The sequence below is a fragment of the Tursiops truncatus genome, chromosome 7 (genome assembly GCF_011762595.2).
Source record: "Tursiops truncatus isolate mTurTru1 chromosome 7, mTurTru1.mat.Y, whole genome shotgun sequence".
Classification (NCBI taxonomy): domain Eukaryota; kingdom Metazoa; phylum Chordata; class Mammalia; order Artiodactyla; family Delphinidae; genus Tursiops; species Tursiops truncatus.
This window is the reverse complement of record NC_047040.1, coordinates 37,859,901-37,887,736: the sequence shown is the minus strand read 5'-3', so window position 1 is coordinate 37,887,736 and position 27,836 is coordinate 37,859,901. Positions and strand designations below refer to the sequence as shown.

General features: G+C 41.8%; 1 protein-coding gene across 9 annotated transcripts in view; it reads right to left on the bottom strand.

The window, feature by feature from the left end:
- Positions 1-27,836, bottom strand: part of ANKRD44 (ankyrin repeat domain 44) — a 317,342-nt gene that overhangs the window by 187,233 nt on the left and 102,273 nt on the right. For 8 of the 9 annotated variants that reach the window (XM_073807446.1, XM_019939220.3, XM_033859922.2 and 5 more), the window contains exon 2: positions 8,884-8,967. In XM_073807446.1, the coding sequence (XP_073663547.1) occupies positions 8,884-8,967 (84 nt within the window). Of the gene's footprint in view, positions 1-8,883; positions 8,968-18,756; positions 18,981-27,836 lie in introns of those variants that run through there. The other variant, XM_073807443.1, reaches the window with a different exon arrangement.

The window sequence follows — 27,836 nt, the reverse complement described above, 5'->3', positions numbered from 1 at the left end:
TTATTTTTCCGTAATTTATGATATGACATGTGGTTCATAAACCTAAGTAAAAAGACATGAAATTATATGATATTGCCCTCTAGAATCTCATTCATACACACTTCGGTCTTAAATGCCGATGAATGGGGTCCTCCCTGAAATTCCTCCAAAGAAGGAAGCATGATGGTAGAAGAAAAGGATTCTACTGAGATGCCAACATCTCCCACCACCAGGAGAAAGGCCCCTGTAACGTAATAAAAGGTGGGAGCACCTCTCTGCTTATCACTATGGGTAGTAAGTACCACACCATTGAAGTATGCTCTATACTTATTCAAACAAATAAAACAAGTGCATTTTAGCAGTCATATACTAAATATGAACAACTTTGGAACCAGGTTTGTTGGCTTTCCTGTGCATGTGGCTTCTTGATATAAATGTATTAGTCTTTATCATTTATCAACACAATACTTGGTCAGTGTAAAAAATCTTAATAACACATAAACGAATAAAGAAAAAAGTGGAAATCCTACTAGCCAGATTCAACCATAATTAACCTTTTGGACCTCTTCTTAAACTTATATGCACACATGACATATGCTGTTTAGCAACTGGCTGTTTCACTCAAAAATATATCTTGAGGGACTTCCCTGGTGGCGCAGTGGTTAAGAATCCGCCTGCCAACGCAGGGGACACGGGTTCGATCCCTGGTCCGGGAAGATCCCACATGCCGCGGAGCAACTAAGCCCGTGCGCCACAACTACTGAGCCTGTGCTCTAGAGCCCGCAAGCCACAACTACTGAGCCTGCGTGCCACAACTACTTAAGCCTGCGCACCTAGAGCCCGTGCTCCACGAGAGAAGCCACCGCAATGAGAAGCCTGTGCACCTCAACAAACAGTAGCCCCTGCTCGCTGCAATTAGAGAAAAGCCCGTGTACAGCAACGAAGACCCAATACAGCCAAAAAAAATAGACGTTGAAGATCTTACCCATCAATAAATATATGTAATAGGTAAAAATTGATACAAATCACCCTTTTAAAAGATGGTATGATATTACCACATATGGATATACTGTAACATATTTCAGAAATAAACACTGGTAATTTCTAATCTCCTGTTATTATAAACCACAGAGCAACAAGCATTTTTTGTATATATAGTTGTCCAGTGATTTCCCTTAGGGTAAATTCCCCAGCATGGTACTGCTCTGTCAAAGGATATACTCTGTTGAATGTTGATACAGATGTCAAACTGCCCTCCAAAGGCTAGTACAAATCACACTTTCCCCAAAAAGGCATCAAAGTGTCCCTTTGTCTACACCCTCCTTGAGATCTTATTTTCATCTTTGCTGATTTGACAAGTAAATAATGGCACCGGATGGCTGTCATATGAATTCTTAGATCTCAGGTGAGATTGAGACTGGACACCCTTTCATATACGTGTTGGCTATCTACAGTTTCTTTGGTGAGTGGCCTCTGCATATTCTTTGCCCGTTTCTCTATTTGGGTGTTTATCTTTTCCTAAATAATTTGCTAGAGTTCTTTATATATATTAGGAACATTAACACTTTTCACATATATTGTACATACCTTTAGTTTATCTTTTAACCTTGTTTGTGGAGATTTAATATATAGAAGTTTACAGGTTTTATATATTCAAAGATATCTTTTCCATTATGATGTCTATCTTTGCTATTATGCTTAGAAAGTCCTCCCTCACACCAAGATTAAAAAAGTATTTCCCCCCTTGTATTCCATTACTTTCATCTTTTTATTTTCTACCTCTAGAATTTATCTTGGTATAAGAAATCAGGGAAGGATTCAGCTTTTTACCAGCCAGTTGTCTCAACACCATTTATTAAATAATCCATTTCATTCTAGTAGTTTCAAATGCTTCCTTTATTTTATACCAAATGACCATATACACTTGAGTCTAATTCTGGACTCACTATATCTGTTTCACTGTTTCTATTCCTATGCCAGTTAACACATTGTTTTAATTTTTATACTTTTGTAACTTGTTTTACTATATTTGGTAAAATTCTCTCCTCACTGATTTTCTTTTTCAAGAGTTTCCTCATATATTTATTCCTCTGGATAAAGTTTAAAATGATCTTGTCAAGTTTCCCCAATCCAAGTCTTACCACCCAAATCAAATGCACTGAATTTATACATTAATTCCTAACAAGTGAGTCTTCTTTCCATCTGAGAATGATGTAGCTCATTTATTCACATTTTCGTCCTTCCCCCAAACTTAACAGCTAACGTGGAAAACCATAACCCTTTATCCTAGAGATGTTCACATTTTCAAGCTATTTACAAAGTACATCTTTTAATTCAAGACTTTTTTGTGCTGTAAAAATGTCTAGCAACTGTAAAATAATACTAATGCCATTATACTTGGAATTTTCCCATAGCTCCAAAATACCCATCTCTACTATCTGGAGGGTGCACGCCAAATACCCTTACAAGATTTCTCTTTCACAGAGGATGGCTTTCTGGCCTCCAAGGCCAGTGCTGGAGAAATGGGGCCTCAGCTGCTAAGCTTCCCGGAGGACAATTAGGAATGATGCTAACCAGACCTGCCTTCACACATCGTAAATGCCCTGAAGCCACATCGCTGCAGCTTGCTCAGAGCCGTCTGGAGTTCATGAATCATCCTCTACAGGACATAGGTCATGGCTTCCAAACCACAGCCCCACATCCTGGGCAGTGGTCCAACAAGGAGCAGGGTGACGGTATTGCCTGGCATACGCTGAGAGATGGGCACCCACCCTCAGGACAAAAAGCACCCCTCCCAGAGCCGTGAAGGGGCTGCCAGCCTACCCATGGGCCAGGGAGCCAGAAGTGCTGTCCATGCTTGCAGAACACGGGTCACTGCTCTCCCCAGAACCCCGGACCCTCTGCCTCAGGACCATGCTTTAAATTTCCAGATGCAGGTGGCCAGAGAAACCTTAACTGCTAAATATTTGCTGATCTCATCCACAGTTAGCAAAACGGTGGCCAGCAAGCTGGATTTGGCCCACAGATGTGTTTTCTTTGGCCTGAATGATGTTGGATCATTTTTTTGGAACCAACATTTAACCGTTTAGAGAGTTCCTGTATTTTCTCTTAAAAACTTAAGTCTGGGCCACGCCGCGCCTGCATTCTTGTGCAGGAACATTCAGTGAGAGTTGAGAGGGTCATCACCCCCAGTGACAGTGTGCTTCTATATTTATGGGACTTTGCTTTGGGGGTTGTCCCCCTACCCTTGCTTGCAGCCTCCTTACTCCAAGCAGTTTCTGATTTAGGTCTAATTTAGAGGGTGTACAGGTCTCTAAGCTAACAAAACACCTCAAGTCTTTATTACCGTATCAAATTCCTCATTAAAAAAGAAAAAATCAAGTAAGATATATGTAGGTGAGGGAAAATACACAAAAATCTAGACGTGTAAAAGCCCGTGCTCTACAGTTTGTATTTCTCATGTTCTCATGACATGATAGAATGAAGCTGAGAAAAGTTTAGAGAAGCCATCGAATTTATCACTCAAAGTTCTTTAGGTAGAGTCAGATTGCAGCCTTCTGGATGGATTCAAAAGATATACTCTATTTTTAAAAGAAATAATGCAAATTTCCAGTTATAAAATAAATAAGTCATGCAGATGTAATGTACAGCATGGTAACCATAGTTAATAATACTGTATTGCACATCTGAAAGTTGCTAAGAAAGTAGTTCTTAAACGTTCTAATCATAAAAAAATTTTTTTGTAACTATGTATGATGTATTTTTTGTAGGTATAGTAACACACACGAGAACAAATTATAAATTTACTATTGATAATTTGTCTTATTTATTGAAAAAAATCCCCTCATCATACAATGTTGATACAGTTTCTTTTTTCTCACTTGGATCTTGAGACTAGCAGGCCACCATCCCCTGAATTAATGCCCAGAGTCAAGAACCACAGCTTTAATGCTTTTCTCCCCTTTTTTCACTTTAAGTACTTTGCTAACATAAGCTTAGCTTTCATCTCAAGATTTATTCTAGTAGATGCACACATCATCCCTTCCTACCCTGGAACTGAAGAGAGTAAGCAAAATGCACCACTATACTTGGGCCAGATCCTATTATGGCAAATAATAAACATTAACTGCTCGGCAAAAGCTTTTTTTTTTTTTGTATAAAATAGATGCATTAAATTAATCAACACAGGGACAACCCAATTGTGAAAAGGCATTCCTGAAACTACTGGGACAAAATAAAATTGAATATGCACTGGATATTAGGTGATACTGAGGAATTATTGCGAATTGTATTTAGTATGACAATGATTTTGTGTGTGTGTATATGTGTGTGTGTGTTCATTATCTGTTAGTGATACTTTAAAAAAGAAATAAACTCCATGGGTTTGCTATCACGTGGGACTTACAAATCTTAGAATTGTAGTTTTTCACAGTTTTAAGAGACTATAAACATCACCTAGTCCAGGCATGGGAAGAAGACTTCAATTTATAGGCCAATTCCAATTTAATAGAGCTATCCTGAGAAGGAATTTAGGCCTTTAAGACTAAGAGGGGAAAAAAAGGTCATGAGCCATTAGCAATGCCAGCCAAGGGCACAAGACAGGAGAGTGGGGCAATGTGTGTTACTACTACTAGCTACCTTTAGAATCTCTGGTCTAGTGGTCTTTCAGGGAACTTAATACTTGTCAAGTCACTCATTACTTCTTCAGACAGCTCTATGAAGTTATTTCTTATATTTTGACCCGAAATCTTATTTTCTGCAGCTTACAGCCACGAGACATATAAGAAGAGCTCCACTTTAACTTGACAGTGCTTGAACTATTTCAGACAGTTCTCCTGTCCTTCCCAAGTCTAAAACATCACCAGTTTCTTCAGCCATTCCTCACTGGGCATGGTTCCTTCCCTGTCTTCACCACTCGCTATTGACAGGCACCGATTTGTCTCTGTCCTTGTTTCAGTGCGGTGCCTGGTAAAATGGTCTGTTGATGTCATGTTGTCGGGACATGATCCCCAAAATGCCTTTATTGAGTTCAAATTTTGGCTTTCAGACTCTCTGCATTCATTTAGACTTCACATGCTCCACCTCAATTTAATCAGTCTGATGAAGGCTTCTAAATCTTTCTATTATCAGCTACAGCTGGGTCAACTTCAATGGCTTTCTCAGAACATATAACTGTCTTCCCACCTTTCCAGCCCCTGGCATGCCACCGGCCAGAGAAACCACAAAAAAAGACTCAGAGTACCCTTCCCGATCCTTCAGTGGCTCCTCAAATCCATCTACAGATTTTCAATCTTATGAAGAGAACTTTCAGTCTTACAACTGAGAACTGAGAGCCACTAACTAAGCCAGAACTATCTGGCAACTTGTGCTCATTGGCAGAAATGAAAAATAGGCAACCACAAACTGGCTCGACATAAGTAATAAAGCAGGCCTAGTCATTCACTCGACAAGTGTTGCAAGGACTGGACTGAGCCACTGAGCAAATCAGAATGAATGACACAGCAATCATGTCGTCAAACACATAGTTTCTCAAAAGTAAAACACAGACATAAATAACTCAAGTCAAGTGATCAGTGAGGTGCAAAGAGCTATGGGAGTTGGGAGGTGGCACAGAAGGCGGCAGAAAGGAAGCTGAGAATCAGGCCAACTTACCAGAGGAAGTAGTAGGCCTGGAAGGACAGGTGGGATTGGAACAGTGGAGAAGAGAGAAAAGAATAAAATACCAGTGGGTTGAGTAATTTGGTTTGGTTGACACATAGGGTCCATGAATATGACTACTGGGAAGTAAAGTTTGGAAACACACAGAGAGGCAAAGCTGGATGAGACTCTTCCTCTATCAGGATCAGCTAATCAAAGGGTATTTATACCAAAGAACAGGCAACCCATCCAAAGATACAGAAAGGTGGGGAAGGAAAAAGAAGGCAAAAAAGTCAGAACCTAAGGCAGAAAGGAAAAATTAAGTGACTAAATAGGGGTAAAGAGAGAAAAGCAAAAGGTGAGAAGGGAAGACAAATACTGTCTTCCCACTAACAAGAGGCAATTTATTTCCCTTCCTTGACACTGAAATGTACTGCAGCAGCCTCTCTTGTATCCTAAAATGAACCTCTAGGCTTAGATTTCTAATCCTTATTTATCTTCCATCTCCCTACGCCCCTTATTAACAACGACTTCCCCTAAACTGCCTAATCCACCTCTCACAAACAGTCCCTGTGACTGATGCCTACGGAGTGCTGGCAAAGGAAGATCGTGACATGAAGAGGACAGCTCAGTGTCTCCAACATACCTGATAACAGAGTAGGGGAGCAAATGATCCTTATGCTCACCTGAGAGAAGGGAACGGGAGACATGAAGAGGCAGTCTTAAGTGGTGAGAGTGGAGGAAAGGGGCTGTGGACCCAGAAAAGCCACGTGATCAAAATAAGGAACTCAGGCTCCCCTTGTGTGTGTTCATTCACTCATTCAACCACTCATTCATTCATATATTCCTCTTCCTCCCTTTATCCCACCGTTTTCTGCTGCCACACATCCAACAGGCTACAAATAAAAATCAACTTCCTCAGTAGTCTCATTAATCGCTCATGATTAGGCCCCTACACAGTGCCCTGGATTTTCCCTCAGAAATACACCAAGGTATGATTTCTCATTTGTTGCTTCTCTGTCACGATGTAAGCTCACGAGGGAAAGAGCTATCTTCTCACTGCTGTATCCCTAGCACCTAACACAGGGTCCGAACTCAGTAAATAACTGTCGAATGAACAAGACACTGTACAGACAAGTAAGAGGTATTCCCTAGAATTCTCTAAGACCAAAAATTGGTGTGGCCAAAATTGCTAATTGTTCACCCAAGTCCCTGTTCTCTGACTCTTTGGGGCCACAGCTACACTAATTTCCCAACCTCCCTTATAGGTAAGTTTGGCACGTGACTGAGTTCTGGGCAGTGGGACGTGGGTGGAAGTGATTAAGTCACTGCCAAGCGGACCCATGAAAATCCTCCCATGCTTTGCCTCCACACTCTTTGTTCCCTTCTGGCTGGACTAGAGACAAACCCCTTGAGTGACCTTAGAAGCTACATGTTGATACCTGGGACTCTATGTGGAAGAGAGCCACCTCTCTCATCTGTTCATAAGAAAATCGACCTTCTCCTATGTTTGAGCCATCAGACACTTTAGGAATCTATGTGTTCAGGAGTAAACCTCTCTAATTCAGTCACACAGTTAGGTGACAACTCAAGTTAGGCTCCCCTAATCTTTACCAGCCAGCGGACATTTGTCACTTTCCTAAGGAGAAATAAAGGCCATTCAGAGGACAGTCCAATCTTTCTTGGGATGTATGACTGAACGAAAGTCCTGTTTACTCATGATCCTCAGGAAAAGCCACAAAACAGGCTGGGCAAATTCTGGTGATGTCAGAACCATAGATGATCAGCCTCCTTGCCTCGCCTCCTCTCAGAAGTACAGGGCCCCGCAGGCCCTGCACAAGCGCCCAACTGCCTTCTCTAGTAGTCTGGCCCTGGCCTCATCTGTGCTTACCTTGCAAAAATGTCACAGCACATTGCTCCGTTCTTTTCAGTGCCAGCTGGCGAGAAGTGGCCCAAAGCTTTTTCAAAAAGCCACAGCAACCTACACTGCCACAGAACAATGGCTGCACCAATGACTCGCCTTCTGAATAAAGCAATCAGCCAACCGGAGAGTGATGCAACCTCAGACAGAATTCATTTCCCGGTGGCAAAGCTCTTCTTACCCCGATGCATCTGACTCTGTTGTTCCTACCGAACACTAGAGACTTCAAAGAAAACTCCTCTCCCCGATGGACTGGAGCATTTAAGTAATTGAGTTACATTAAGAAAATTAGTAGCATGTACTGTACATAATTGCCTGTTTAATCTAGGTCTAGAAAACTATTAACAGGGTGAATGATTGACTAACTCTTTTCACCTTTCTTCATTGCAGGTTTCTTTATTTCAAGAACTTCCAGATCCAGTGGTTCTTAATCTTTGGGGGGGCGGTCATAGACCCATTTAAGAATTTGATGAAATGCCTTGACCCTTTCACAGAAAAAACTACGTCCACAAGTGCACACACATATTACACACGATTTCAGGGTGCACACAGAATGCCAAGTCTATCCACTGATTCCAGGTTCGTGGACCCTCCAGAGCAGAGGGCAGCAAAATTTCCCTCTAAAGGGCCAAAGAGTGAATATTTTTGGCTTTTCAGGCCACATACTGTCTCTGTCACAGCGACTCAACTCTGCTGCTGCAGTATGAAGGCTGCGCTGCCCGTACTCCAACCAAACTTTACTTGTAGATATCAGAATTTGAATTTCATAGAGTTTCCCTGTGTCACAAAGTGTTCTTTTTTCATTCTTTTTTCAGCTATTTAAAAAATCAAAACCATTCTTAGCTGGTAGTCTGCACGAAAACAGGTGACACAGCATAGTTTGTCAATCCCTGCTGTAGGGCAAGGGTTCTAGATGTACACATTTTCTGTCTCTATTTTCACTAACTTCTAATGGAAACTCCACGTTTCTTCACATTATGAATGCGGGCAGCAAACCTCAGTAGTGTCAGCAGAAATCACATTCATACCACATTAGAGTGGTAGCAGGTAGCACAAAATATTCATCAGGCTCACCACTATTTTTAAATGATGGTCACTATTAGATCTCCGACTGTATCTTGCCATTTAAATGTGCTGATAAACACATATATTATTATAGGAAAAATCTGATTTGATAACTGAATTTCAATATAATTGATTTCCATTCGAACCCTATATATTTTATGTAGTGCATTTAAAAACAGAATTCTGAGAAGCAGGACAGGGCTTTCACCAGACGCCAGGGAGGTCCATGGCACAGAAAGGGTTAAGAGGGTCTGAGCCAGAAAAGCCAGAGCATCTCCTACCAGAGCATTCACATCTTCCGTCTTGTAGATGAGCATCCGTATCTCCTCTGGATCACCACTGAAGATTGCTTGGACCAATGGTGGCTGTAAACACAGGAGAATTTGACTTAGAACTATAATTAAATAATTGGATTGCATTCAGATGCAGATGGCTAGAAGATATATGTTCCCCCCAAAGTTTATTCAACAATTATCAATTGGCAGACAAAGATGAATATGGCTCAGGCCTACCCTCACTCGAAGTCTAGTAGGGGGTGTATTTGCATAAAGAACTAACTATAATATGATTTGAAAGCCATGACAGACAGTCACATCTAACCTGGGGCTATGAATATAACATGAAAATCACCCCTAGTTGAAGATGTCCTTGAAAGGCCCTTAAATTACCTATCAAGGAAACTACCAAATCTATGCTTTTGTGCATAGAGTCCCCTGTCCTTCCCCCCATCTCTCAGTAGACAATGTTCCCTGGTCCCTTGAAACAATTCTGTTCCTAGAGGATGTTAATGGCCACGTTTCTGGCCTCCTGAATGATTCTTTGTCAATGTTTGGACAACCCTTTAAATCATTCCTGAATGCTTCCCATAGCTTTAGCCAACAAGCACTGAGTGTTTTAGACGTGATTACTTCCCATCTATTTAAAGTAAGTGGCTTCAACGCTAACATTTCTGTTTGTCATCTGTAGTAGAATAAAAAATAAATAAAATAAAGTGGTACAATGGCAGGGTGGGGAGCAAGAAGGGAGGCATTACTGAGCAGGTATCATTGAACTCACCTATATTAAACAAGACCCAACATATGGTAGAAGGATTTGTAAAGCTTGATGGAAACCCAGCTGAAAGACAAACTGTCTCTGCTTGGGTGGTAGGGTGAGAAGAGTATCCAGAGAAGCTTCCTGGAAGGTACCTTAATGAATGGGTTTGAGTGTGCAGACAGGGAAGGAGGGACATGTAGGCAGAGGGATCGTGGTGTGCAAAGGTGTAGGTATGCAAATCCATGTTACAAATGCTGCCATCAACCTGGTGACCGGGGTGTGGGGGGAAAAGAGGAAAAGGCGTGGGCTCAGAGGTCGGTGTTGGGCTTGCCCACATGGTGAAGGATCCTGTTCAGAGCCGGTTCTGCCACTTGCCAGCTACATGTGGAGCACACTTCCCATGTGTAATCTGGGGCCGAACATGATCTTTGTGGCCCAGCCCCTCAAACGGTTGGTATTAGGAACAAATGAGATAATATATGAGAAAACCCTCTGTAACTCTACAACCCTACACAAATAACAGATGTTTTCACTAAGAAATGTTTATAATGCCAATACGGGCTATTTGACTATTTTTTTTCAAACTTTAAAAACCTTGGCAATAACACACACACACACACACACACACACACACACACACAACTTCTGGAAATATTTTAGTCCTAGTAGGCAACAGGATGACGGCAGTTTCTCAAACTTGTCCGACGCTAAGAATCCCCTGAGATGCTTGTTAAAACTGTATTCCCAGATCCCTTCCCTGGAGATTCTGGGGTGGGATCCGAGAACCCAGATTTTTAAAAAACACCCACTTAGTTCTTGGGAACTGCAGAGCACTGGCCTAAGGTGACATGATTAGCATTACCTGCCTCAACCTCTCCCCGTGCAATCTATGTGAGGCTCCAAGTCCTGATTTTCCCTACAAACTTTCTTTTCTCTTTTTTACCTGCCTGTTGCCTCTCTTACATGTTTTGAAGGTGTTCCTTGTTATTTGCGGTGACCAATATAAGTATTGTCAGTAGGAATATAGTAAGACTCCCTGAGGAAACATTATATAAAAAATGTTAAATTGCAGATAAATATTTCCATATGCCAGGAATTTGTCCAGTTTTCCCTCCGCCATTAAAGTTTCCAGCGAGTGGACATTTGTATCTCTTTTTTGTCCCCAATACGCTCTTAATCCTACCTTCTTGCCAAGGTGTATGATTCAAAGATAGTTTCTCAAATTGCCAACACTTAAGTAGCAGGAAAGAAGTCTTGAAAAGAATGCAAGTTTGACTAGTTTGGTGTCAGCTGGCACTCTGCCCAAGACAAGGACTTCCTTCCCACACTTGCTGACTACCTGCTAACCACGTCTCCAGGCTATCTGCCCCATGGCAAGGACCATATTTCATGTAAAAAAGGCAGTCACACAATGTCAGGATTTCAACAAAAATATTGCATCTTGGATATCTATTTCATAATTCTCTATCTGCTCTGCTTGTGGCCAAATGCCTGTGTATACTTTTCTGCCTTTTTGAACCTTAAGAGAAAGCAAATAACAAACCCCAATAACCATGGGATGACAAGCAGAGGCAGACAAGATTCTAGTGTTGAGTCAACAGTGGTCAATCAACAGTTGAAAAGTTAAGATCCTGAGAAACAAACCCATCCCAGTTTAATGCACCACTAGTCAGTCACTTGAAGGAAACAGAGCTAGGGAAGCAAAGCCTCTCTTCACTCATGAGTCTAAGGAATGCGTGAAGATATTCAGTCCTCACACCTCTCGAGAAAGACAAGGGTTCCAAGCTATGGCTGGAATGTTCCCAAGGAGAGCCACCCTGTAATGCTGCCAGACAAAGATGCCAGCACAGTCCTTCTTCAGGGAGTGGTATGTGGAGCTTCTCAGTCCCGGTCTCTGAGACTGCTGGAAGGGTATCACCAGTGCAGAGGATTCCCAGCAGAGAATGGTATGCACACTTCCCCAACGCCTCCCAGCTTCCCTCTGCTAAAAGCTGCTTTGGGAAGCATTGTCAACGCCCAGAATTCCTAGCATCCATTGGGAAGAAGCTGAGCCATTGCTGTAACTCTTCCAAAGCTGCAGTCACATACATACATGAATATACCCACATGTACATGCCTACATTTGTACATGTATGTACACATCTGTATCTACCTTCATGTGCGTATACACAGAGATACATGCTGATTCACTCGCGAATCCCTCACACTCCCTGTGGAATAGAAAAGTGCCAGTTCCCCAAAGCCCGAAGTCTTGCTAAATGGACATCTCCACCCCAGCTGGGCTGTGTGGCCACTGTGACATCTCTGTCTTCACAACTGTTAATCCAGGCATTATGAGATTCCAAACCAGAACTTCACAGATACATGCTTTGCTTGAATGGAAGCCGTGTGTTTGCATGGATGTAGTTCTTGAACTAAATTTCTGTAACTCTTGAGCCAGTGGTATTTAAAAAACAAACAAACAGTACGGGTGTTGCTTTTTTTCTCCACACTCCCAAATAAAACATGCCCATAGAACACTTTGGCATTCCCTTTTGTTGGGATTTTAATCAGATCCTGCTCTTTTATTTTTCCCTAGGTAAACACTTGCCCTGAGAATAAATATTTTGAAAAATATTTCTAAATACGGTCGCTATTACATGATTTTAAGAAAGGGGGGATATTCTAAATACAATATTCTTGCTCATAAGTACCAAGTACTTATATTCTGTTGACTATTCATTTGGCGATCACTGTGTCTTTTACACCTTTTACCTTGACCTTGACAAGGCCTTACTTGCAAAAGAACAGAGTCCTAAGCCTTGGCATGTACAAAAATTTTTTAGAGGTTTCACACATTTCAACGCTAGCATATACAAAATAGGAGCGCTTTGTGTGCAAATTTGAATAAACACAAATTTATTACAAGGGTCAAAGTTGTGAAAAACAAATAGGGGCAGGAAAAAGAGATTCTGATGTGGTGAAACCATGGGTTGTCATTCCCTAAAGAAACTTAAATTCTTAAGAAGAGATATACAGTAATTTCAGCTTCAATTACTGGAATTTTTTAAGCATGTTTAGCAGCTGTACACTGGAAATGACTGCCACGTGCTGTGGATACTGGCTCAGTCCCTCATGTAGATCGAGCAGGTAGAAGGATACTTCCTGGGCCTACTTTACCAATGGCACAAGTGGGAGTCACCATTCAGATGGGACCAGTCCTCGTCTTTCAATATCACCAACTCTCAGCACTGTACCATCTCTGCCAGGAGTGTTAACAGCTGCCTTCTAGAGGTGACTGTCTTCCAGGCTGATGACATGTGACCCCTCTAAGACAGAAGTGCAGAGCAGAAGCTGCTTGAACTTGGCAGCCCCTATGAACAAAGTAGCCAACCTTGCTGACACTAGGAACTGAAAATTTATCAGCAAAACGCCAATTTTGCTACCCACATCCCCTATCGGCCCACTCGATGCAATATTTTTCTATTTTATTCTCAGTGTTTGAGAACAAACTAGGAAAATATCCAATTCCCCAAAATGAGATGCTAAATCAAACATGTACTGATAACAGTGTTCTTAAACTTTGAAGTAGAGTTACAATTCCACTAGGGGGAGCAAGACGGTAATTTGTTACCTGGGAGATAAGAGTAAATGTTCAGGTTGCGGAATAAGGTAGCTGGAGGATCCACTTTGTTCAAGACATAAAAGAATTTAAGCTTCTGAGAGAGCACTTAGTAATAAGTAAACACAAACATTATTATACCCAAAAACAAAAATTTTAAAACCTTTCCTATTGATTCCTGAGGGTCCAGGTTTTTAGGAAGTAAGAATAAAGCCATTTAAAACCCAGGTGTTAAAGAATTATTTTCATCATGTGCAAAACCCAATTCAATTATTTCCTCGGGCTTCCCTGGTGGCGCAGTGGTTGAGAGTCCGCCTGCCGATGCAGGGAACACGGGTTCGTGCCTCGGTCTGGGAAGAAAAAAAAAAGGAAAAAAAAAAAAAACCAAAACTCAATTATTTCCTCAATTTCACTTTTAAAAAGTGCTACTAGTGGCATCAAACATGCCACTGGTTTAGGAATAAAGCCCATCAGGGGTTCTATGAAGAAAGCACAGCTGGTTTGAGGATCCACTCCATCCTGTCCTGCAATGAGGTCGCGGGTCACCCCTCCAAAATCTCCTAATGAAACCAACAATGTGATTTTGGCTAAAACCACTGTATAGTGCCTTTCACTTTCTCTTTGTCAGAGCTGCGTGTTCTTTACTAACACTTTGGCTTTGGAAGATAAACAGAGTGACAAAGGCTGTCACTGAGCATCTGGAAATACAGTCCATGGTAAGAAGCCCAAGAAGATGCTCCCGCATTACATTCCAAATTCTTGGTGTGTTGCCTGTCTTTTTCTAATTAGATTGGGTAATTAAAGACTCCAAGTCTAAAAGAAAACATCTTGCATTCTAATCAGGAGTGGGTGTTGGGAGTCAATCAATAGCCAAGAGGGAAAAATGATATTCCTAAACATCTGTCCACACTTAAGTATTCTGAGTACAGAATGTCATTAGAGCAGGATGGGAGCATGTTATTAGTAGCTAATAGCTGATGCAGCAATAATCTGGCCGTATGAAACTATCAACATATATGAACATGTTGAAATACTTCACTAGGTAACAACTGGTTTTTGTGTAAGGCAGTGCTTACATTTTTACAAAAGGATAATAAAAATTTGTTCAAGTCACTAGATTTAACGGACAGAACTTGTTAGCTCTACTCATGTGGCTCCTGCTGTGTGATCCACTGAAAGGATGCCATTGAGTGCTTCCTGAATACAGATCACTCTACTTGGGGAGAAGTTCACTCCATCATAGAAAGACAATGATGATAATAAAATCAAAATCTGCTTCCCTTAAGAACTGTACAAAATATACTGAGTCTTCATAAACATTTTTTAATGCAAGACTACATGTCTGAAAATGCCTCCTACAAACTATGCTGCAGAGTGTCTATAATATTTCCGATTATTAAAAACAGAAGCATAAAATTCCAAGTATCAGCAATACCCTCCCTATAGGTAGCTATTTATTAACTTTATACTTAAATACTGTGAAAGAAGAACTATATTTAATCAGAAAGTGGAAAAATTAATTTATCTAACCTTTTCCAAAATGAAAATAACACATAGGCATTGACTATGATATAGTTATTCAAGGACCAATTATTCAGTGTTTGGAAAATTCACATCCTTGTCGCACCTTCCTTTCCTGAGGTCCTCCTTGGCTATTTCTCTGCTTTTTAAGAGCACTCGTTAGCACCTTCAAGAGAGGAGAGCTGGTCCGAGGGAAAATGAAACCCAGGCGTGTCAACTTTGCTACTAGTTACTCACAAAAGGTTAGGTAAAAGGAAATGACGAAACAACAGTATCGGTTAACTTGAAATCTGGAAGCAATGTTGATTTTACATACCTGAGAGCTCTCTTTTTTTCTGCCATAGGAGGGAGATTCCTCCTATGTTTGGTATCAGACTGACTTGGGATTAAATCTCAGCCATAGTTTCCTCATCTACAGAATAGGGCTACTGTAGCCATTTTATAAGATGTGTTTTAAGAAATGACATAATATATGCAGTGCCTCCTGTACAGGGCCAATGCTCAATAAAAATAGCGATCAGTGTGGATTTTGAGGTAACAAGCTCAAAAACTTTCATAGACAAGTACATTTATGTCCATCCATCCTACAGTAGGAAAAATAAGGGATCCAGGGAGATTTCCTTAAAAATTACAGAGCATATAAATCAAGTGTGGATGACAACCCACTCAACACCACCAGTAAAGCGGAGGGGCCCATCACGCTGGGGAAAAAAGCGTTTACATACAGGAAGGGGAGTAAAAATCACACCGAGCTTGATTTGACCTTTGTTACCCTGGCCAACCTCAAAAATGGTGCACAACCTCTCTGTACTCAGGGGTCTAATCTATAAAACCAAAAGAACAGCAACTCACCTGAACAATACATCATCTCTCTTGACTAATCCGCTGTGCCGCATATTTATGTCCACTGGATGGGACGTGAAATCATAATTTTACTATTTAAGGTTATTGTAAATAAGCACGATTATACTTTTCCTTTATGCTCTCCTGATGGTCATAAAGGAGATTAAACCCGTTTGGAGCTGTGAGGGGGTCGAATGATTTGCCTGTTAGTGGCAAAGTTGAGACCAGGATTTAGTTTTCCAGATTCTCCCACTTCAGTACTTTCTCTCTCTCACATGTCATGTTAATACAATACAATAAATACAATATAATACAATTAATACAGAACATATTATATCTAATTCTTAACCAGTAATTCAGCCTCAATTTCAGTGAACTTTCTATGGAGAAATTTACACCTAACAACTCACTAAGGGAAAATGCTACCATATCTATTCTCTACGTGTGCGTGTATACACCATATAGTGACGACATACGTATATGTATTTCTAGATACAGTCACTCCTAACAAAATAACTAACAATAAAACAATCTTGCCAAAAGTTAGAAAACAAATAGCTACGATCTTTCAAACTTGGGGCGGGGGGGCAGTCCGTGTGGATTGAGTTATCAGAAAGGAGACATAGGTATTAAGCTGGATTTTGAATGAGACTGTGGAGAATATCTTTCATGCTGGAGAATAGTAGATGATGAGGTTAGAAAAAAATAAATAAATAAATAACTGGCTTAGGGGAAGCTCCATGCCAGCAGAAGGAGATCTTTGTTTAACATCTCTATTGGAGCATAATTGCTTTACAGTGTTGTGTTAGTGTCTGCTTTATAACAAAGTGAATCAGCTATATGCATACGTATATCCCCATATCCCCTCCCTCTTGCATCTCCCTCCCACCCTCCTTATCCCACCCCTCTAGGTGGGCGCAAAGCACGGAGCTCATCTCCCTGTGTCATGCAGCCAACAGAAGGAGGTTTTGGGTTTTTTTGGGGGGTTTTTTGTTTCTTTTTTATCTTTTTTTAACATCTTTATTGGGGTATAATTGCTTTACAATGGTGTGTTAGTTTCTGCTTTATAACAAAGTGAATCAGTTATACATATACGTATGTTTCCATATCTCTTCCCTCTTGCGTCTCCCTCCCTCCCACCCTCCCTATGCCATCCCTCTAGGTGGTCACAAAGCACTGAGCTGATCTCCCTGTGCTATGCGGCTGCTTCCCACTAGCTATCTATTTTATGTTTGGTAGTGTATATATGTCCACGCCTCTCTCTCGCTTTGTCACAGCTCACCCTTCCCCCTCCCCATATCCTCAAGTCCGTTCTCTAGTAGGTCTGTGTCTTTATTCCTGTCTTACCCCTAGGTTCTTCATGACATTTTTTTTCTTAAATTCCATATATATGTGTTAGCATACGGTATTTGTCTTTCTCTTTCTGACTTACTTCACTCTGTATGACAGACTCTAGGTCTATTGTGGCACATACATGCAATGGAATATTACTCAGCCATAATCAGAAGGAGTTTTAACCTAATCTTCTGAGCAAACAGGAACTGGAGGTCTTGAGCAAGAAAATAGCACAGAGTCTTTGCAAACCCTTATCTGGCCAAAGTGTGGGCTGAGCATTGGAGGAGGAGAGTGGAGTTAGAGAACCCAGTTAGAAGACCATCGCCACAATCCAAGGCATCTCAGGAGAGAACTTTCCGATCTCCATTTATCTCGGGCTCCCCGATTACAACTTACAGGGATATAGTGGAAACGACAGATACTGTTTTTAGTTCTTTGATGTTGCTCTGTTCCTGGATTCAAAATTGGCTCAGCAGCTGCGCCACTTTCCTTTATAGCCCAAATCTCCTGCCCCGAGACACTACTGTTTCCAGGTGAAATTGAGGTTACTTCCTTTAGTGCCTGGAACACTTCCACCTTTCCCCCAACAGAACCCCCAGGGAAATAAGTTCTGTTTCGTCAGACTTGTCACTTGGGCACTGAATTTAAATCATAGCATTTCAAAAATAGGCCACAACCATAAAGAGAAAAGCAAAGCAAAACAGCACAGACATAGTTTGCCAAATGCCATATTTGTATTGGGATCTGCTGCCAACTCCCCACATCTTTTTTCACTCCGTCTAGCTCGAAATGGCTTGAGACCAAATCTCAACTTTAGCTAAGTTAATTAAACAGTGTTCAGGAGTTAACCTTTAAAAAAAGTTAATTTAAGCAAGAGCACACTGGATCCAATAGGTTAGTGTGTGCAGCGTATTTAAATCAATGTAATTTTAGTGAAACAAAAAGAACATACTTCTACAACAGTTTCTTGTTTTGAGAAATTTTTATAGCGGTTTTATTTCCTATCTTAGTGTTTTATTTACATTCTTTGTATAACTGTATCTTAGAGTATACTGAATTAATGTGGTTTCAAATATTTTTTTAATGTGGGGTGAGTTAATAATGTTAATCAATAAAAGCCATTTTAGTGATTTTTGTGGGGAAAAAATTATATATGGCCAGAAGATGTTTTTCAGGGTGATAAGTGTATTCAGTGTAATTTCTTTGTTCAGATACAGAAAGCGGTTCTCAGTTTTAGGATGCATTGTACAAACACAACTTTTTATTAATATCTGGTATGTACATCCCTTATCATAAGGGCAATGGTAAAATAGTATTCCTAAAGAAAAAACATGACAGAAGGTTAATTACAGTAATATTCTCTTGCGATCTAGAGTAATAATAACTTTTGAGAATTACTGGAAACTGGAAGCTAAATAAAGCAATCCAAGCAGCCTTTAAAAACAAAATCGATGTGTAGAAATAAAAGGCATTCATCAGGAAGGTGGCAATTTCTTGTTCTATTTGAGGGGGATGGAATGACCACACATGAGATATATGAATTAACTCAATCACATAAAGTTCTTCATGATTCGGGCAAACTCCAAATTGGGTTTGTCTAATTCGTTAGAACCTGGATTCTCTCAAAAGCCACCTTTGGCCCAATCAAGTCTTTCCAAAGCCCATGAGATTTTCCCGTTAAACCTCTCCTTCCTTTCTGTAATCCTTTTTCTTTGAATTCCATACGCATTCCTTGGAAAGGGAGATAGCAGTTAAACTCTCACCACTTCTCCACAGGGAGCCAGGTGAGGGATTATGGAGATGTGCAAAACGGACTCACCTTCCTGGCCTTGGCTGCTCAAACCACTCTCAAATCTACGGCAGTGGGCTGACCAGGACCTCCATTAGTCTCTGCCTGAGATGCCTGAAGGGTCCCCTGCTGCCCACAAAACCAGGAAAGTTACAAGGAATGCAAATCTATAAGGGACCCTGTCAGGGTAGTCTTCTTGGAGGCATCTTTCCAATTTCCCCATCCAGTGTCATGGCAAGGGCACTCTGTGACAGATATCAAAGGGAAATGATAAGACGGCAGGAAGAAAGCAGTCCAAGAGACTGAAAAACATTAGATAACATAAAATGGGAACTTTTGCAAAAAAGGAGAGTCACATGGTGTTTCCTTGCAGGGACACCAACCCAGTTCATATTTCCTTTATTTCTCTGCACAGCACCCTGCCAACAAGAAATGAATGATATGTTTTTTAAAAATTAATCTGGTACATTTCAGATAACAACCACATTCAATCCAAGTCAACAAAGATTGATTAAATGTAGGAAATTTACTAAGGGTAAGAAATTCAGACACTGAGATGTTATAGCCAGTCTCCCCCTTGATGAAGTTATTACCAAGGTGCAAGAAGAAGTAGACAACCTGAGTGTAAGGTAAGTACCATAGGACAAGTACATGAAGAAGAAAGAGAAAGAGGTCACACCTGGCTTCCTGAAAGATGTAGCCTTTAAAACAAATATTGAAACTTAGAGAGGATTTAAACAGGTAGAGATGGATGAATGGGAAGGGAGTGCTCCCACCTCAGGAGAACGTGAACAGAAGACTGAACATGCACAGGAACACTTTCATTTGGCCAGAGCCTGAGAGAAGTGAGGTAAGCTGAGAAGTAGACAGGGATCCTATTCTAGAAGGCTTTGAATGTCAGGTTTAGAGATTTGGACTCTCCTCTCTAGAGCTGGGGAGCCATGCATGTTTTTGAGCAAGGGAGTTTACCTAAGAGCTGTGCTTTAGAGCAATCATTCTGGAAATGGATTGTATGATGAACTGGAAGAAAAGACTAGAGTGGTTCAGCAAGGTAGGAGACCACAACACCAGTCTGGGTGAGAGGTCCTGGGATGGAGTCCCTGAGTTATTAGGGACTAAAAGGTAAAAGAGCTACCTCCACCTTTAATGTAACAAGGGCAAGCCAGCTCAAGCATGGCCGTCTCCATTCAGAAAGGCTCTCACCAACTTCCTGGGTGACATGCAGGGCTCTCTGGAGCAGAGCTGCCCCGACCATCGGCGGAGGAGCACCGGAAGTTCTGCAGCATTTGCTTCCTTCCCTTTTCCACTTGTGCAAGCATCTCTAGTTGCCTACTCTGTTCTGTTCAGCTCTGGGATAGGAAGTTCCTAGGGCTTTGAAGTCAGCTGGCATCCTACATCGGTACAACCAACCTGCTACTTCTCTCCCCACTCCACCACAGAAACCAGAGCGCCAGGCTTTCGGTATTGGTGCTACCTTCATAGTTTAGGTTTTGGTGAAAAGAGAACTTATCTTTATGTCATAAGCTCAAAAAGCAAAAAAAACAAAAAAAAAAGACCCAACTTAAGTATAATGCTGTCTTTATTTGCTAATTCTAAAATTTAGTCAAAGAATAAAACTAATTTTTTTAATCATGCAAAGTTTGAAAAGTAGAAGTATTACGGGAAAGGGACTTTCTAATACATAAAAACCTGTATGCATTTTCTCTTTGTCTTATATTTGCTAATTTTGTTTGTTTCTTTGTTTGTTTTGTTTTTTTGTGGTACGCGGGCCTGTCACTGCTGTGGCCTCTCCCGTTGCGGAGCACAGGCTCCAGACGCGCAGGCTCAGCAGCCATGGCTCACGGGCCTATACGCTCCGTGGCATGTGGGATCTTCCCGGACCGGGGCATGAACCCGTGTCCCCTGCAACGGCAGGCGTACTCTCAACCACTGAGCCACCAGGGAAGCCCTATTTGCTAGTTTTTAATCTTAGTAGTTTCCCTGTTGCAAGAATACAAAGACAGGGTAAAGAAAAAAATGTAATAACCTTTTCCGTCACCAGCATTAACAGCCTAATGTGTACCTTCCACATCTTTCCCCAAGTCCTTGCTGATATATCAAAATATAGATACAGATATAGGAGGCTACACTGTTATCTCCAAGGTGAGATATTACTATTTCCCTGTCTTGGTATTTGCAAGGACAATAATATATAGAGGACATCCCCCAGGTCACTAGCTATAGGCTTAACTCATTTCTTTTCATAGCTATGTGATGCTCCACGATATGGATAGATCATAATATACTCCCCTGTGGCTGCGCATTCAGGCTGTTTCTAATTGGTGGCACAGCAAACAGCCTCTATCAGTGTCCATCTGGCCAGTGCATTTCACAGAAGAGTGCTACCAGAGCGGAAAGCATTTTCTGAGGACCTACTACAGGCTATTTTTATGAAATATGCAGAAGAAATGTGTGACAGTGCCTCCCTCAGAGAATGCCAAATATAGCTGAGGAAGTAAGCCTAGCCCACACAGAACAATTAAACCGTGTAAGACGGGACTGAGCCACGTTCTACAGACTTCACACAAGTGGATGCCAGGTTTTCCTCCAGCACAGCGATAGCTCGGTGGTCCCTTTAGCCCTAACATTCTAGGAAGCTTCTCTGATTCAGAAAAGGGGGAAACAGGAAAGGCTAAGAAATCAAGGCGGTATCTGCAGAGGAGGCAGTACTTGACCAAGGCCTGAGAACAGTTTAGATGGATGGAGAAAAAGCAATTGTATCTCAGAGACAAATGAGCCAGGGTACAGCACTGACGTGAGCCATGTATATGCTCAGGAGAGTGACAGTAAGCAGGCCCTTCTCTAGGTCACTGCATTTCCAAACATGCCCTCTCGTATTCCTCTACGCCCACCCAGCCTCTGCTTAAAGACATAAAAAAATCCCAAGTTTAGCTGCCACAGAGCACTACACTAACACTGATTTAAATGTACTACTTCCAGCCAGCGTAAGCTTGAAAATACTCCCCAGGTCTCTTCTCTCCCCATCCTCTACACACCCCTCCCCAGCCCTGCACATGCACACACACACACCCCACGTTGTTCTGTGCCCTGTAAACAACAGCAGTTGTTTAAACTGTTCCTGTCCATCTGGGAAAGAACATGAGCAACATGGAAGAAAGTAATAATGAAGTTGAAGTGACTGTAGTGTAACCAAGAAACTGAGCTCTTTTGAGAATCAAAAACCCTATTAAAAATGCTGTTATATTGGGCTTCCCTGGTGGCACAGTGGTTGAGAGTCCGCCTGCCGATGCAGGGGACACGGGTTCGTGACCCGGTCCGGGAAGATCCCACATGCCGTGGAGCAGCTGGGCCCGTGAGCCATGGCCACTGAGCCTGCGCGTCCGGAGCCTGTGCTCCGCAACGGGAGAGGCCACAACAGTGAGAGGCCCATGTAGCGAAAAAAAAAAAAAAATGCTGTTATTGATAAACTGACCACTACACTGTCAGTCTTTGACTCTATGCTACACTGCTACGTTTGCAACTTACCAAGTTCATCTAAATATAAAATATATCTAATACCATGTTTTAAATTTTATCATATTGGTAACTAAGATTTGAGAGTTCCATGTGTATGCCAGATAGGTATTATGCCTTGATACTGAATATAAGTGGCTCTGTGACACAATTTTGCAAATGAATTCAGCATACGTAAATTAATGTCCCTTTCATCTCAAAGTCTTGAGATTTAAAAGTTACAAGCAATTTTTAACGGAGGTGGAGCCACAGGGAAATCTACAATTTTCTTTGTTTTCACTACCCTTCCCGGTCTACAATTAGCTTTGAACATATTTTTTTAAACTTTAGGAAAACAAGATTCACTCCCAGGATGTTAACTTGAATGCCAAGTTCAAAGACATAATCTTGACAGCCATAGCACAGAAAATAAGGGTTTTTAACAAGGAGAGGGAATTATTGAGTTTAAATAAAACCTAATTTGCTGTGTGTTTCTATTTAGCAGTAGGGAAAAAAAACAAAAAAAGCCCTTGACCTCCACTGTACCAGCCCATCCACAAAGACAACTGAGTGAGGTCTGAGTCTGGGTACCAGCGAGGCAGCCAGTGTCCTGATGCCTCCTATGGCCCGAATGACGGTAACTGAGGTGGTGTCTTTCTTGGTGCCTCCACACTCCCTTCTCCTCACCAACACTCTCCCTGACATTGGCACTAAATGCTATGGAGACCTCATGAGTGTCTTTGGAGATGAAATCTAGATTTGGGAATCTGCCCTGCACATCTAACATCAAAACTTTTCACAACCGTTACCCAGTTACCACATTACGCTCCAGTGGTTTAAAAGGCACCATATGATCATGGTTCTTTAGAGATCACAGTCCCGCTGTCCCAGCCGAGGAGGACTTTTGGCTGCCCTTCTTCCTCCCAGGGATAGAACTGGGCTTGGCCAAAGGCAGTAAAACCAGGGTTTCGTGTGACAGACACGGCCTGCCCAGACGTGCTGAAGCCTGTTCCCTCTTTTACAGACTCTGAGTACATTTGGCATGTGCGACTACATTTGACTTCTTGGATCATGACCAATCAAAAATGTCGAAACGAGGTCACTGAGGGAAGTAGAAAAATTATCTGAGAAGCCAGAGGCCTGGTTTTGCTTTGTCTCTGGCGAGTAGGTGTTATAAAACTAGGGCAAGTCATAAGGCTAACAGAAACCTCTGCTTCCTCACCAGAAACAAATGGGTTCAAAACAATCAACTCCCAAAGAACAAGAAGGGGAAGACCAGATTTTACGAGGCAAAAAATCCACCGAGGGGGTTCAGGTGATGGTAAGCTCACTTTGCCAATGGACCATGTTGCTCACAGCTGGGGAAGTAGCAGGACCAGTCTGCTTGGAACTAACTGGTCAGGGTACTGGGACAGTCAATAGTGTGGAGTTCTCAAGTGCTGCTTCTTTTTTTTTTTTTTTAAAGACCTACATCATGGGTGCAGAAGAAATTTGGCTAATGAGTGATAGCTGGGTTGCATATCAGAATCTCCTGGGAAAGTGGGTCACACCCCAATGAGCCTGATGCAGTAAGTCAGAAATGGAAATCCTAGCAAAAGCACTTGAAAAGGCTTTCCAGGCAACTTATATGTGCTCCTCAAACACGCAGGACTGAATCTGATCCTTCGTATCAATACCTTAGAAATAGCACACCTTTGACCCCATAATCGCACTTCAAGGAAGCCATCCTACAAAAATAACTAGATATGCACACAATTTTTATATAGAGATATTAATAACACCAATATTCATGAGAGCAAAAGTTCGAAAGGAACCAGTGTAAAAGCTAGGGAAATTATTAAATAAGTTACAAAACATAAGGCCCAAAACGATATACAAATGGGTACCATGCACACAGAAAGAAGCTCAACGTCGTTAGTCATCAGAGAAATACAAAACAAAACCACAGCGGGACACCACTTCAGACACACTAGGATGGCTAGAGCAAAATAAAACAAAAAGTAAGCGTTTGTGAGAATGTGGAGAAACTGGAACATGGCTGATGGGAGTACGAAATGGTGTAACCACCGTGGAAACTAACCTGGAGGCTCCTCAGTAAGGTAAACATAGAACTCCTATATGACCTGGAAGTTCCATTCCGGGATGTATTCTCAAAAGAATTGAAAATGGGCATTCAAATACAAACGTGTACACAAATGTTCATAGCAGCACTATTCCAATAGCCAAAAGGTGGAAATAATCCAAATGTCCCTCAACTGGTGAATAGATAGGCAAAATGCAGTATAGCCGTAAAATGGAATATTATTCAACCATAAAAAGGAATGACATATAGTGATAGATCGTACAACATGGACAAACCTTGAAAATATCACGCTAAGTGAAAGAAGCCACAAAGGTCACACGTTGTATGATTCCATTTATATGAAATATCTGGACTAAGCAAATACAAACAGAAAATAAGCAGATCAGTGGTTGTCAGGGACTGGGAAGAAGAGGGAATGAAAGTGACTGCTTGACGGAGACGGGGCTTCCTTTCGGAAATGTTCTGGAATGGGTTGTGGGGTTAGCGGCACACTGCAAATGCCACTGAACTGTACACTTCAAAAAGGTTGCTCCCTGGTGGCCTAGTGGTTAGGATTCGGCCCTTCCCTGCCGTGGCCCAGGTTCAATCCCTGGTCGGGGAGCTGAGATCCCATAAGCCGCATGGCACGGCCACAAAAATAAAAATAAATAAAATAAAATGGTTTAAATGGTACATTTTATTCATGTTATGTGTATTTTACCACCATCAGAAAAAGGCACAATACATAAAACAGCATCTTTTAGTTATTAAAATTGATCTTGTGAGGGAATTTAATGAGATGCGGAAAATATGGAAAAAGCACTCTATGAAACTACTTCTAGTGTGATCCCAGCTTCACAATATAGAAATATGCACAGAAGAACAAGCGCTGGAAGGAACTGTATAAAATTGTCCCACAGGGTATGTGGACAGATACATTTTCTGTCTTACATTTTTCCATAATTTCCCAAATTTCCTATTGTTTTTATTATTAAATATCATTCAATTATTATTAAATATTATTCTTATAATCATAAAAATAAAGAACTTTTTAAAAAATGAGACCACTTGACACTCTGGAGCACAGATAGGAAAAGGTAACAGGAGTAACGAAAGGTCTGAAAAACCCATGATGTAATGATTTAATTAGCGGGGGTGAGACAAAACTATGGAGTGTTTGCGAGTGCAACAATCTGGAGAACTTACATCCCATCCAAAGCTGGAAATGCGGCTCCAGATCTTTTGAGTTTTCGAAAGATGCTAGAGCTCCAGACTTTTCGGCAAATGCCCTGATTTTTCAACGTTGGAAACTTATTCAGTATTTTTCAAACACCCCAGTCCAAACAAAACACATCTGTGGACCGGATGTAGCCCACAGGCGCCAGTCAGCAAACTCCAGTTTATAGGAACAGGAATGTTTAGCCTGGAAAAGAAAAACCTTTGAAGGGACATGGTAGTAACTTCAAATATCTGAAGAATGGCTATGGGAAGACGTGTGAACTTAATCCATTTGTCTCTAGGAGGCAGACCCAGAACTAAAGGCTAGGTGTCATTTGGAAGCAGAATTAGGCCCAGTAGATAAGTGAGGGTTTCTAACATTCAAGGAGCTGCCCGACAGCAAACAGAGCTCCAAAATGCACTGAGCTGCCCATCCCCAAGGTGTTCCAGCAAGGGCTATGTAAGTAGGATTCCTGCTATTGGTCACAAGTTGGACTAGGTCAAAGGTTCCCAATCATGTCTGAGTACCAGCAATCTGAAAAAAATACAGATTCCTGGACCCCATCCCAGAACCATGGGGTGAGGCCCCAGAGTGTGTACTTTTAAAAGGTGTCTTAGCCGCCTGGCAGATGGTTTAGAACCACCGCCGTGAACCTGACTCTGATGCGGGAATTCTATGACTAATCCATGGCTTGACCTAGCTGGCAAGGAAGGCGGGGAGGGACGGAAGGAAGGAAGAACAACTTACTGGAGCTCATTACAGGACAGGCTCTGTGCTAAACGCTTTCTTATGTCATCTCATGGAATTTTCACAACGATTGCTGGAGGTCAGAAGCGATGTCCTCCATCCCATTTCCCAGAGAGAGAAACCGAGGCTTGGGGAATATGAGTATGATCCAAGTTAACTGCTAGTTACTGAGAAGATCTTTCCGGCTCTGATTCACATACTAGTTGAACTCCACCACAGTGCCCTCTTCCACCAGCTCAACAAACATCTCTCAGTTGCCCCTGAGGAGCCAGGCAGGGCAATGGCTGAGGGGATTCAGCAATGATTAAGACACAGTCCCCAGCCTCAGGAAGCTTTGGCATCCAGCAAGGCAGAAAAGTAAGCAATTACATCCCAGTGAGAACTAGGGGGTCACACGAGAGGGGTACCCGACCCAGCCTTGAGTTATCAGGGAAGGCTTCCAGGAGGAGGTAACATCAAACCCAGAGTCCTAAGGTGACCAGACAAAAGGGATTCCAGGCTGAGGGTGCAACATCTACAGAGGCCCAGAGGCCAGCGGGAGCCTAGCACGTGTGGGGAAATGCGAGCAGTTCAGGGTGGCTAGAGAAAAGGATGCAAGGAAAGGAGTGGCAAGACTTGGGGCTGGCCAAGTGGGCAGGGTAGAGCCCCAAGCACTTGTGTGCCACGCTAAGACTTCATCATTTGTCCTCAGGGAAACAGAAAGGGTTGAGGCTTAACACAAAGGAGTGATATATTCAGAATCACATCTTAACAAAGATCCGACTGGCTGTGGTGTGGAAACAGACTGGCAGAGCAGGACTGACTAGAGGCAGGGGGACCACACGGAAGACTGGGGCAATAATTTCAGCTAAGAGGGGATGGTCATCCTTACAAAGATGGTGGCAGGGCAGATGCTGTGAAGCAGAGAGATGACTGTGCCCCTTCCTTCCTCCTGCCCCCTTCCTTCCTTCTTTCTGTAAACAATATTACAGAGCCCTGGCTATGTACTGGCCACTCTGCCAGAGCTAGATGTACAAGGATGGGCAAAAACAAACACAGTCTTGCTGACGTGGAGTTCACCCTCTGCCGGGCAAAAGATGCTTGTGGAAGTATTTTCTAAAGTATTAAATAATATACAAAAAGTAGACTGGTTGAGTATGTTATCAATAATAATATAATAGTTAAAGGACATTAGGGGGCTGCCTTCTCCCTCCTCCATCATCAATTCTGAAAGAGTCATTAAGTATAAGAGCCCCGTAAGATAACCCTAAACAGCTATATCCTCAGCAAGCCAGTACTCTTCAGCATTATGTTTCTAATATTCATACGCGAGAATGTAAAGCAGACTGCCTACTCTCGGTGTATTTCATTCATGCGAAGTTAAGAAGAACTTACCCCCATTTTAATACATCGTTCCTTGAACAGAAATGATCGACGAGGAAAAAAATGGGAATGGCATATTAAATCAATAAATCAGAAGCATTATTAACAATTTACTAAATGTGGCCTCATACTAAATTAAATGAACACCCTTCTTGTTGTATTCGGGATAGATGCTAGGTGGTCTGGGAACAAGTTTGGAGTTATCCAAAAACAGACCACGGAACAAGC